The sequence below is a fragment of the Puccinia triticina genome, chromosome 2A (assembly GCF_026914185.1).
Source record: "Puccinia triticina chromosome 2A, complete sequence".
In the NCBI taxonomy this organism is placed as follows: domain Eukaryota; kingdom Fungi; phylum Basidiomycota; class Pucciniomycetes; order Pucciniales; family Pucciniaceae; genus Puccinia; species Puccinia triticina.
In genome coordinates, this window is record NC_070559.1 from 6,575,767 (window position 1) to 6,589,767 (window position 14,001).

Consider the following 14,001-nt stretch of genomic DNA (forward strand, 5'->3'; position numbering starts at 1 on the left):
TTGATTATGTCTGCCTGTTTGAATTCATAAAACAAGAACTATACCCAGAGATTATTTACAAACTGTAAGTGTTCATGACAATCTATCAATTTTAAAAATTAAGAATAGCCAAATTGAATTCTATTTCTGTTACTGGTCTTTGGAAAGATTGAAAAGCTCCGAATTCTCAAAGGTCTTAAACGATTCAGTAGGATTAGAAGGCAAACAATTTCAAATAACTGAAGACATATTTGAACTGGCATCACTTCTTTCAAGACATGAAAGGTTGAGGAAACAGTCTATATGCTATTTAAAATGTACCAAGAACTTCAGAAAGAGATCAAAAACATTTCCAAATCTGAAGAAAGTGGTTTGGGATCAAAGAAATTATCAACTCTATGTCAACCAATCTAAACAGGCTCTTATTGATTTCAAATTAGTTTACAAGAGAATTCATGATAGAGATCCTCAAATTACAGAGCATTTGCATGTTGATTACAAAAATTTGTATCTTCTGGGATAATTGAGTTAGATTATAAATTCTTCATATAGTTTTCCAAGCCAATTGGACTAAGTTACAATTTTATGCCTTTTTTTGTCTAACCCATGCTTCTTTCTGAAAGATCATACATTAATTGTTGGTATGGTTGACCCATTGGTATATTTTTCTTCTATATTTTCAAATAGTTAATAGTTATGCTTCTATCAAACAAATCATTACTAATTGTTCACCGGTTGTTCAATCAGTCTATCTTTTCCTCACTGAATATGAGACCCATTTTCTCATTTTTCAAATTTACCTCCTTGATGTTATTAGGTGCAATGGGGACTTTCTATGTATCTAGCCTGTCACATACATGTTACATTCCATACACTCATAGTTTGAGAGGCTGTAGATCCAGATGTTGAAGCTATGACTGGACAGAGTGTCTGAGTTCAGGAGTGCAAAAAGGAGAGGAATTTAGCAAGTGAAAGTGAGAGGGATGAAGCTTGAGTGAATTCTCAACAGATCAAGGCGGGTGCATTTTAATGTCTGATCTGTGGACAGGAAGAGAGATTCTTTTGGAGATTGAGCAAATATTTCAGCACGTCAGATTGCAGTTTTTCTGCTGCTTTCCCCCACCAATATATTGCTCAGAGAGCCCACTTGAGCTGTCCCCACTCTTGATCTGGCCCATTATCCCAACCTACACTGTCCATGAACTGCAAACAGTGTCAGACAAAATGAATACAAGAGAAAAATATCTTCTAGCTACTGTTGAGTTGTCTGTTAGTCTGCTACCATTATGTATCAACAAAGTATGGAGGGCTGTCACTGTCAGACTGACCCATGAGCACTACCAACTAACACCCAGCTGGCAGCCACAAGTGCCTGTAGCCTACACCACCTGCAAATGGATGTTTTTTTCCCCGCAGCCACACCCAGTGGTTTTCAAGTGGAACTTGTGTGGCCCCCCAAAAAATTGCACGTCTCCCAGAAGCCTCAGCTGCATATCACTTGGGGTGATTTTACATAAACCTTGATGACCGGAACCAGCCAGTCATCAAGGCATCTCCTACATCTCCTACAGAGATTTGCCACTTTCTGCTATTTTTTTGCAGCATTTCCCCCTGCCCAGGTACCAATATGAGCCTGAATCTCTCAATCTGGGTGGGGGATGCAAGGTGGAAAGATGAGGTGAAATCCTTTCTACTTATACCTGTTTGTTTAGCACTCATATGCTCTCATATCCGTGTGAAGACCCACTGGTCTTCCCTTTCCCGGCACAGTAATTTATACTCTTTAAAAGGTATCTCTTATTCCCACTCTTGGGATCTAATCTTGGTTTTAGCCACTCTTGGCTATCTCTTGTTAGTCTCTCTACCGGTATTATCCAAGACTGGGATGTCTTGTACACCTTGAGGACCGGAGCCAGCTATTCATCCAGCTGTATGTATACCTCAATGAAAATCTGAATGGTCATTGAGGTATACAGGTACCTTGATGAATGCAGCCGTCCAGTCATCAAGGCATACACCTTGATGAACGGAGCCAACTGGAAATCCTAGCTGTATACCTTGATGACTGTCTTGATGACCATCTGAAAATTCATCATGGTGTATGCCTTGAGAACCGGTTGGTTCCAGTCATTGAGGTGTATGCCTTGATGACCAGTTGACTCCGGTGTGGTAGACCAAAAAGTGAAAAATCAAAAGCTTTTCTATAACATATATTTCATTACCCTTGGTCTCCAGATTCCACCAAAAGGACCTCATAAATGGATTCTACGGCCAATTTTACCCCTAGTCACCACTGAAAGCATCACTGGAACCCCACTGGATTGGAAGTTACACCCTCTTGGACCCCTCATGGACACCGCCATCCCACCCGCCATGCCTCAACGCATGTACTGTCAGATTACACATAATCCAACAGTACAATCGCTGCAAGCACTGATGATGCACACCACCGACTGCTGTATGCGCGCAGGCCAAACGCGCCTCAGTGCTTGTACTGTCTGATTACACGTAATCCAAAATTATGCTACGTGCGCTGATGCTGCACACCACCAACAGCCCTGTTTGCACAGGCCAAGCGCGCCTCAGCGCTTGTACTGTTGGATTACACGTAATTTAACAGGACAAGCACCGCGAGCGCTGAGGCTGCTCACCAGTCACGAACCGCTGGGCCACGCACCCAGCCCACCACCAGTACTGCTACCAGCCGCCAGACCACTTGGAATATTGGCTTGAAATGCATATTTGCTGGTGCTTTTGCCATAAAAAAAACATAGGACGCCTGGCGGACCTTCTTTCTGCGCCACCAGGGTGCGCGAGTGCTGAGCATTTTGGGTTTTGATGGGGAGGTACCTGCACCTGTGGAAGGGGACATCTTTAAATGATAAATACCAATACATATTGTTATTTGTGCTACATTGGATTGGGATACGCAATACCTATTTCTTCAAATCCTTGTATTGGATTGCTTTTGAAATACACAATTTCTCAACACTTTGGATTGTATTGGTTGGGTGATTCAATACAAATCCATAGTATTGTTGGAAAAAACAATCTGATACACCTAAATTCCAATACGTGGGTCAGATCAGTTGCAGCATTTCCATCATCCCCTTCACCATTCAGCAAAAATGGTTTCACAATCAATTTTGAGGCACATAAATGGACAAAAATGTGTGATTGCCTTGCCTGTTTAAATGCAGATGGGCAAGGGTGAAACATTTGAATGGTAAATTTTTCAGCCTTCCCTGTTTGGATATAAACAGAAATAAAACTGTTTTGTCCTTTTACATGTAAATGGATAAAACAGAACTAAATGGACAATACAACCCATGTGTTAATACTGCGCAAAAAATGTACAAGCCCCTTCCTGCAACAAAATGATACCACAGGGGGCAAACCTTTGAGGGGCAAAGGGGCCCCAGGACTGAAATTCACAGACTGAGTCTTGTGACACTTGGAGACAATGTGGGTTTTATTCAGTGAGGGAAGAGCTACAGGATCAGAGATAGCACAGACTAAATACAACATCAAAAAGCGGAATATAGTATAAGCGTATGGTCCATGTATAAGAATCTCAAGATAAAACACATTGTTGCGTGTTGTGGTGCATTAGTGGTTCTACATTACCCAAAATTTAGAAAATATTAAAATAATTTTTGTTACATTATAGAATGGTGGGAAATCTTGTTGTTACTGATAACAGTAATGATGGTTTTCCATAACCGGTGTGGTGAGTTATATAGGCTAGCGGCGTAGAATTTCCTCTCACCGCAGCACAAGGGGAAATGAAGTGGTGCGGCTGAGCAAATGCTCAGTCTACATATCCAAACAAGGGTATAAGAACATGTGCTTATTCTTCTCATATGAAGGCTGAGTGGAACCTTGAATGTACTGTTTAGAAAGCACACAGAAAGTTGGTGAACAGGGAAGCTACGGGACTGGTGTCAGCTCCGGTCTCTTATGTCACACGGAGTTGATGGTTTTTAGGTACACACTGTAGCGGCTTGAATAGCGGCCAGCGGTAAAAGTTGCCACACTATAACCTTTAAAGGCCAATGGGAATAAAACCACGCCTCAACGCTATAATGCGGAGGGGCTAGCACCCTTATGTAATAAGGGGACACGGCGAGATTACTTGAGCCTGGCGCCGTGGCTACACAAGGAATGAGCTTCTTGTCTTCTAGGATACAGGTGTTATAACACCCACCTGTACCTAGGTGAAAATACACAAAGAGGATAGAAGCTGTAAAAGGAAAAAGGTCAGTAGATTATAACTAAAACCCCACTCACTTGTAATATAAGTAAGGTAATCAGGTTTGTATGTGTAATAATCTGGGGGGGAGAATCTCTACAGGTGAGAGACTTCCCCTTTTATATTACAGGGATCAGCTCCCTCCTTCAAGTCAAGGACCTGAGGGATCCTTAACTCCAAGGAGAGGAGTGATCACGGAATTCAGAAGGGGGATTTACATAAATGAGTATGTAATCTCCCCATTTGTACATAAATTGTTCTTAATAAGGATAAATACATAGAGAGATAATCTTATCTCTCTCTGTATGTACAATATATAATAAGTGTGAAATAAAGTTAATTACATACTCAAAAGAGTGTGAAATATGTAGTTAAATACATAATAATAGTACATTGTAATAAGAGGTACAATATTAATGTAATGACAGAGACTTGAACTCATGACTCTATGTACATGAGTCAATTACCAATGGAGTCTTTAACCATTGGGTTATAAGACGTATACTTCTCACTTGTAGACACATGGACTTACTGTCTCAGTGTCTGACATTTGCCCCCACCAAAAAAATTACTCTCAAGAGGAATTTTTTGATCTTTTGGAAGCTCTGAATTGCCTAAGTAAGACTTGGCTGTTGTTAATATTTTCAGGTTCTAGCCACAGATCTTCATCTGGCTGGCTATTTTTGAACCTCACTAGAAACAACTTGCAGTCTTTACCTTGCTTTCTTGCAGTCTTTTCTTTCAAAATTTTAAGGGGCAATTTTAAACCTTGTTCCATCTCAATTGGTGGAACAACTGGTACTGTGGAAGTTCTCACAGAGTTATCATCAGGATCAATGTACTTCTTGCATAAGCTAATTGGAAAAGTAGGATGTCTCTGATTAAATTCTTCAGATAAAATAACTTCTACAGCATTTCTTCCATGAAAGTTTTTGATAACAAAAGGGCCAATAAAAGCATCTTTTAACTTTCTTGGTACTCCCAGGTTGTTACAGCTTACAGTTGAGATGAGAACTCTGTCTCCTATTTCTAGGTTATGATCTTTATGGGTCTTATCCCAGCGTTCTTTGTTGTACTCAGTTGCTTATTTAACACATGTAGCTGCTTGTTCCCCTGCTTGAAACATCATTTTTTGGAAACATTCAGAGCTAGGGTGTAAAGCAATTGTCTTAGAGAGCAAGAAATCCTTAGGCACATTTGGGATCCAACCTCTTTCAAGTTCAAAAGGAGTGATCTCTGTTGTGGAATGTTTGCTTGAATTATAAGCAAATTCCAAAGCAGGCAAAAGAGATACCCAGTCATGTGTATATCCATCACTAGTTTTGAAGTCTACTCCATAGGCACAATACCTTCTGATCATATCTTCTAAGGTTTGGATCATTCTTTCAGCTAAACCATCTGTTTGAGGGTGGTAAGCAGTTGAAAATGCCAATTTGGTTTCAAGGATTTCAAATAAATTTTGCCAGAAGTCTGATGTAAATTTTGGATCTCTGTCACTAATAATTACTCTAGGACAACCAACATCACTAACAATGTTGTTCTAGAAAACCAAAGCTATGTCCATAGCACTACTATCCTTATAAAATGGTAAGAATCTGGCTCTCTTGGAGAATCTGTCACAAACTACTAAGACAGCATTATAGCTTTCTGATCCTGCAGGGGGAAGTGCTGTAACAAAGTCCATGTTAATGACTTCCCATCTTCCTTTAGGTTCTTCAATAGTTTGCAAAAGACCAAGTTTCTTACCTGTAGACCTATTTGCTTTCTGGCATCTGTCACAGGAGTCACAGTATTGAGATACTTGGTTTCGCCATTCAGGCCACCAAGGTAAACCTTGTACTCTATTGATGGTTCTTTCTTTGGAAAAATTTCCAGCAGTAATGCGGTCACAACATTCATTCAAAATAATGCTTTTATGATCATCTGATATGAGTACCACTGAAGAATTGTGTTCTCTTCTGTGGTACAATAAACCATCTAAGAGTACAAATCTTTTTTCTAAAAAATGCTTCTTCCAAATTCCTTCAAGTTTCTCTACAAGACCTTGATCTGAATGTTTGGATTTAAGCAACTGGAGAAGAATAACTGTGTTTTTGTTGGAATCATAGCTTTTCTCAATTAAATCCCAAAAGGAGCTTGCCAAACCTGATACAGAAACTGCCATTATTGGTTGAGTGTCATCAATAATTTCTTCCTCAAAAGCAGGATTATTTTCATCATTGGGTAAGGCCCAATTAGCAAGACACTCAGACATTCTCATGGGGAAAGGCAGAATAGATGTAACTGGAACAGCTGTTTCTTCATCTTCTGCATCATAAGCTGGATTGTCTGGATTATTTGGAAGAGCCCATCTAGAGAGTTCATCAGCATTTTTGTGGATAATACCGTCTCTGTGAATTATAGTCATAGACCCACGCCATTCTTGGATGGAAATTTGCCATCTTAGCATGTGTCTATTTGGTGTTTTCATATTGACTAAGGATCTTAGTGCAATACAATCTGTGATAACATCAAATTCACAACAATCCAAATAATAGTAAAGCTTATCATCAATTATTTGGATTTGATGCAATGCTGCTCCTATTCCTTCCATGCACGCGTCGACGTACAATATGAAGCGTAACTTAGGATCTGGATGGAAGAGCAAAGGAGAATTTGTTAAAGCAAATTTAATTGCTTCATAAGCGGCTACGCGTTCTGCCGTCATTTCAAAAACCACACTAGGGCTACACAGTTTATAAAGGCTGGAAGCCATAGCGCCAAAATTCTTAATGTGTAACCTGTAATATCCTGCAAAACCTAAAAAAATTTGCATTTCTTTTAAGTTCTGTGGTATAGGTTTCAAAAGAACTGCAGCCACTCTGTGTTTGTCAATTCCTAAAGAAAGTCCACTAACAATGTGTCCCAAGGCTTTCAACTCAGAAAAACCAAATTGACACTTGGAAAGTGAAATTTTCATGTTCATTTAAGTGACTTTGTTTAGGACTATTTTCAATCTGCACAAATGATCATCCCAATTATCAGAGAAGACAATGATATCATCTATGTAGATAATGAGCCACAGTTGATTTAATTCATTGGCAAACTCACTATCCATCATTCTCTGAAAATGTGATGGTGAATTCTTAATACCAAAAGGCATACACAAATATTCAAATACACCTAGATGGCAGACAATTCTCAAAAATTGTCTGCTGTCTGGGTGAATAACATTCTGGTGGAATGATGAATCCCTTAAGCACATCCATGCAAGTGATGTATTTAGAATTGTGAAGTTTACTCAAGGATTCCATAATTTTAGGCATAGGGTAACTGTCAGGATTAGTATAGGTGTCGAGTGCTCTGAAGTCTCCTACTAGTCTTGACTTGTTGTTATGCCAGGCAATAATAACTGGTGTAGTTATATCAACTAATTCATTTGCTCCCACTTTCCTAATTACTTTAAGTTTCAGTAGAGCCTGTATGTGTTCTTCTAAAGCTTCTCTGCTTCTAGGACTAGCAGGATATGGTGCTTTACAAAGTACTGGAGGATAAGGTCTATTCAATACAAGAGATAATCTTATCTCTCTCTGTATGTACAATATGTAATAAGTGTGAAATAAAGTTAACTAGAGGCCAAGGCGGCTTCGCCGCTGCAAGCCTCAAGGGCAAATCACTGTGCTGCAGTACAAAAATCATACACTTTAGAGAAGTACAGCTGACAGCACTATTTTGCTACAGCACCAGGTCCATTAGACAAGTTGCTAGTGGCTGGGTGCTGCAGTATGCACTAATGCTAAAAGTAGCAAACCCCCACTGTTTCTGAAAAGCCAAAGTGTGGTGCAGAAACTTTGCACTAAATAATACTGTGCTATTAACAAAACCTGGTTACCAATTTTCTTACTCTTGTACTGGATTTTAATGGAATTACATTCTCTTCTGCTTACTTACACCAAAATCACTCTTATTTAGCTGTCAATTGCACCGAAATAGATAAAATCATCAAGCAAGTTCTTTCAGATGATCTGATAGCAGGCCACCAAATTTTTCAACAATCTCCTCAGGATCACTTCATTGAATTTTTGAGGTCCCTCAATCTTTTCTTCTGATTTTGATCCCCTCTTCTTCATGCTTCCTCCTGTCAAATAACTAATGTGACTTGTATCCAACAGACTTCATTTTTTTTGGCTATAGTAATATATTAATCCATCATGTTGAACTTTTTTTAACCCTTCACTGACTGAATTTGAGTTTGCTTGATCAGTATTTGAGAGAGTGTGTTATAACTCTGCAAGAGGTTCAACTTCAATGCTCCACAGATTAGCTGCCCAGGAACATCACAAACTGGTGCAGACCAGATTTTCTGATGGATGCAAAGAAAAGCAGTCTCATAGCCGGCTGTGTAAGCTACACAAAGCTCAGACTGGCCGTCATCAGGGCGCGTACCACACACAGGCAGCCCTGCGCAAGCTCATGAAAGCTGGGTGTATGTAGCCCAGAGAGATCGGGCCGGGATTGGCAGTACAATCACACACATATTCATGGGAGCACTGTCAGAGAGGCAATGAATGGGACATGTATTGCAGGAGAAGCAAGCGGTAAGCTGATTCTTGCCTCCCACTCCAGATGGTAATTGCAGGGCTTCCAGCACAACCAAGCACAACCGGCAACTCGTGGGGAGTGTGCCCGCAGTATTTAGGGTGAGTGCCCTGATGGCCAAGGTGTTTACAAAGAGCAAGTCACCAGAGCACCGGTTTGTAGCCCTTGATCCGCCCCGGATCATCCTTGAACTCCTGCACCCAGCGGCTGAACCCGCCCTCAACAACCAGCACTTCCTGGGCCTCCCCTCGCATCTGGAAGGCGTCTCAAACAGTGGTGTCGACTTCACCAAGCCCTCCGGCAGAAGCCAGTCATCAAATGGAGTGCATACACACTCCACCGATGGCTGGTCAGTAGGTTCTTCACTTGCAATGGCCGGCGGCGACCGGTCATTGATAGGAGTACACTCCCTCCTTGATGCCCGGTCCGTACCTGCCATCAATAGTCACTCGCCCAATTCTTGATGACCGGCTCGTTCCGGTCATCGAGAGGAGTATGTACTTCCCAAGATGACCAGAACGAGCCGGTCATCAAGAGGAAGATGTACTGATGAAGATGACCGGTTCGTTCCGGTCATCAAGGAAGTATGCACTCCCCCCGATGACCGGAACGAACCGGTCATCAAGAGGTAGATGTGATGACCGGTTTGTTCCGGTCATCTTGGTGAGTACACCCTCCTCTCCACCACCGGTTTCTTCCAGTCATCTTGAGGAGTACACCCTCCTATCGATGACTGGTTGGTTCCGGTCATTGGGAGGAGTGCATACTCCCTTGATGACCGGAACAAACTGGTCATCAAGTGGAAGAGTACTCCTCAAGATGACCGCAACGAACCGGTCATCTTGAGGAGTAGATACTCCGGTAATCTTGAGGAGTAGATACTCCTCTTGATGACCAGTTTGTTCCGGTGATCCAGGGAATATGCACTCCTCCAAATGACCAAAACAACCCGGTCATTGAGGGAAGTGATTACTCCTGCGGTCATTGAGAGGAGTAATCACTTCCCTGGATGACCGGTTCATTTCGGCCATCTGGAGGAGTACATACTCCTCTTGATGACCCACAGGACATCGAGGGGAGCTCTCGATGATCAAACGGACCTACCATCGAGGGGAATATGCTCCCGATGGCCGGTGTGTACTGCTCTGGCTGACCGGTCAGCACCGGTACCAAGGAGTTGATTAATCTGCGGTCTTGTGGTACGCATTGTGGACAACTCGGGGAAACCGTACAGGGAAAATAATCCCAACAAACCAGTATTTTTGGGGGCTTGGAATCCGAGCTCCTGATCCGCGGAAAGCTATGGTACGGGCCCTAAGTTGACAAGAGCCTGACCTGATCCAAATCATCAACTACGCTAGCAGTGGTCCCGACCTTGATGTGTCGAGTCAAAAAGTGGCCGGTTTGACTAAGCGGATGTGATGGTTGCGTGGGCCGTGTTGTTGATTTGTATGTAGTCAGTGCCACGCAGGTTAAATATACATCAGCGGCCTGGCAGTGGTGTTGTTGTCAAGGATATGTAGCATTCAGAGTTGATGGGAGCTTGCTGGTGGATCACGTATAAAAGGGGGTGCCCTCATGGTCCAATAATCCCCAGGGCGTCCTCTGCCGCTGTAGTTAGAGGATAGCCGGATCATGGAGTTAGAGCCAAGATTACAAAACTAGATTCATGTACTTAGAGGCAAACCTAGTCTGTGATGTCGCGGAGGTTTCACCCGGTTAGGGCTTCTAGATACTACTTAGTCTGGACGATCCCGCGCCCCGGCTCCAATCTTTTCCTCACCGAGATTGGAGACCGGGATTCACCAGCACCGACAGCTGACAGCGACGGGACTGTATCGTCCAGGTTAGTAGCATTTATCTCTTTGTTTATCTTGCAATCTATACCGAGATTGGAGACCGGGATTCACCAGCGCCGACAGCTGACAGCGACGGGACTGTATCGTCCAGGTTAGTAGCATTTATCTCTTTGTTTATCTTGCAATCTATACCGAGATTGGAAACCGGGATTCACCAGCGCCGACAGCTGACAGCGACGGGACTGTATCGTCCAGATCCCATTTGCCTATACCCATAGGGCATCTTACAGGTTAAAAGCCGGCTCTCAAAGAGCGCTGCGAGTCCCAGTGCCACCGTCCGGTCCTTGATGAACTGGATTGAGAAGAAGAAAGAAAGATTAAAAACCATCGAAGAGGAATTGAAGAATAAAAACCGTGAAGAAGAAATTGAGAAGCGAAAATCGAAGATTTTAAACCAACCATCACCCCAACCATCGACCTCCCAACACCCAACCCCTCTTACCAACACCTTTACAATCCCCTCATCCCCCTCATCAAGCGAAGACATGGAGCCCGATCTGAACCCGGCTCAGGCGAGGCAGCTTTTCAATGACTTGCGTCAGGAGATCGCTGACCTCCGTAACGCACAGTTACAAGTCCAAGTTCCCGCGATCGCTCCCTATCGCCCTAAAACCCGTCAGGAGAAGATAATGGAATCATTCATTAGCAATCCTGTCCAGGTTCACAACCAACTCAACCCCCGAAAACCGGTCCTGGTCCACGAAGGGACTAACTTCCCCGCCTGGGAAGCAGCTCTGGACCAAACGATTCGCCATGTTCTAGTTTGCGAGCTTCCATTCACCGACCAGCCTGCAAACTTTGACACCCTCACTGTCGATGAATCTTCCACGGTAGTGTGTCTTATGCGCAACACCGTCGTAGACTCCTTAGGTGATATCCTCGACTCGGCAAAGTTAACCGCGCCAAAGGCGGTGTTCGAACTCCTGAAGACAAAGTGCTCTCGGTCAGACAGAAGGCGAAAAATCGAACTGTTGAATGAGTTGGTCACCCTGATCAATAACCCGGCGCCGGCAACCGATGCGACCACATCCGTCTGGGCGAAGCTTAAGTCGGAACTGTCGCAGCTGAAGGTGACATGGGATGAAGCCCTCGGAATCTTGCTTCAATCCTACTATAAGCCACCGGTTGGAGTCGACCCGATGACGTTCGAGTTTACTATCAGTCAACAGTTGAATGAGAAGGAGGCCCCACCCTTCGATGATGTCCTGACAATAGTGCAATTCGCGGCGAACAAACTGCGCAACAAGTCTGGAGCAGCTCCCACTCTCCCTGGAGCTCCAATCGTCGACCCAATGGCGATGGAGCTTGACCGCATCCAAGCAGTACAGTCTCAAGCGCGCTATGTGGCCCCTCAACGTTGTGTGATCCAACAACCAGTACGGGCTCAACCTCAGTTCTCAGTCGACAAGGCGACCCACTTCAAAAAAAAAGGGCAATCCGATTCCTTGGTAGAAAAGCATGGCGACCACTGCTTTTACTGTGGCGACCTAGGCCATTGGTACCCTGATTGTGCGCATTTTTGGAAAGACGTCGCGACCGGAAAAATCAGCCCACCGGATGCAGACTACAAATCCAAAAACTCCAAATATCGACCACCTCAGCGACCCGACAAGTCATCCAACCGCCTCAGACAGGTCAACATACCCAACGTGACGGATGGAGTCCTACTCGACTCGGGAGCGTCGGCGCACGTAAGCGGCGACTCTCCTCTCTTCAAAGTCGACAAAAAGCTGACCAGTCCACGTACCTTCTATCTGGCTGTGTCGGACTGCAACATTACGGTTACCGAAATCGGAAGTGTGACGATCCCAACTCCGAAGGGACCGCTGAAGATTAAGGACGTATATCATTGCCCTGGCGTGGATGGTATCATCCTGTCAACCGGAAGGTTACTCTCAGATGGCTGGAGGCTGGTTTATGACGGGACACAGGCGACACTTTTTGACCCTTGTAATAGTAGTTACGATACCGTTTTCCACAACTACTGCTGGTCCCTCAAGACCAGCGCAATATTGCAATCAAAAAAGGTCTCTGAAGTGCCTTCTTTCGACCCATATCTCTGGCATGTTTGCCTCGGTCACGTGTCCGACGAAGTGGTTAAAAACTTCCTGCGCACCAACTTTCCAGAAAAGAAAATCACCTGGAAAGCCTTTTTTTGCGAGCAGTGCACGAAATCCAAGAGTATGGACAAGAAATGCCTAGGTATGGCGACTCAGATCCCTCGAGAGAAACCACTGGATTTCTGCGTATCCGATGTCATCGGCCCACTGAATCTCGACATCAACGGATGCCGTTATCTAGTCACTCTGAGGGACCACGCGAGCACGTATACCTTCTGTGCGCCGATGGTCAACAGGAGCGAGGTTCCCGAGAAGATAATGTCATGGATTAAACACCTGAAGACTGTCATCGGTAAAGCGCCATCATATTTACGCTGCGACAACGCGCTCGAGTACACTAAGAGTCTAAAGCCGCAACTGGAAGCCATCGGGACCACTCTGGCGCCAGTCACACCTTACTCGCCGTCTCAAAATGGTGAAGCGGAGCGTGTGAACAGAACGCTTGGCGATATGGCGCGGACCATGCTGCACGCCAGCAAACTGTCCAGTATCTGGTGGAGCTTTGCCTACTCCACAGCCGCCCACCTCCACAACCGCCTGCCGAACTCACGTACGGGTGACAAGTCCCCCTTGGAACTGCTGTACAACGTCAAACCGCTGCCGACGACCTGATATCCCTTTGGAGCCCGAGGTATCATCCATATCCCAAAGGAGAAACGGAAGAAACTGGATGAACGGGCGCGTGAAGGCCAATTGCTGGGGTATCCAACATCAGGATCTGGTTGGATATTCTGGGTGCCCAGCGAGAAACGGACGGTACACTCGGCCTCGGTTAAATTTCCCGATTTCCAAAAGCTGCCCGTCAAAAAATCCTCCACTCAACCAGCACCGGACCTCATTGCACCTGTAGAAGAGACTGAATCCCGTGTTGATTTGATCCTCAAGCAAATCATGCTTCGGCTAGGAGAAGAAAAGACGTCGGAAATTGCCGAAGAGGAGCGACGCCAAATGGGATTGTTGTCTACAGCGGAGGAGCACAACCTGCCGAAAACAATCAAGCAAGCCCTCTCTGGACTGGATGCTGATCTTTGGCGGGCTGCAGCGGAGTATGAAATGCTGAAATTTGGTCAACTTGAAGTCTGGATTCCGACAAATGCGCCGAAAGGATGTAAAGCCCTGGGGGCACGGTGGGTTTTCTCTATCAAAAGGAAACCTGATGGAACGATTGAAAAGTACCGAGCTCGTTACGTTGCGAAGGGCTTCAATCAACAAA

The 14,001-nt window shown here is 44.3% G+C and overlaps 1 protein-coding gene across 1 annotated transcript; it reads left to right on the forward strand.

The window, feature by feature from the left end:
- Positions 1 to 9,318: 9,318 nt before the first annotated feature.
- On the forward strand, positions 9,319 to 9,687 carry PtA15_2A708 (uncharacterized protein; the record flags this gene model as incomplete). The annotated part of the gene is made up of 2 exons (XM_053166756.1): positions 9,319 to 9,437; positions 9,567 to 9,687. 2 exons carry the CDS (start codon positions 9,319 to 9,321, stop codon positions 9,685 to 9,687), a joined length of 240 nt encoding a protein of 79 aa, XP_053017946.1.
- Positions 9,688 to 14,001: the final 4,314 nt, after the last annotated feature.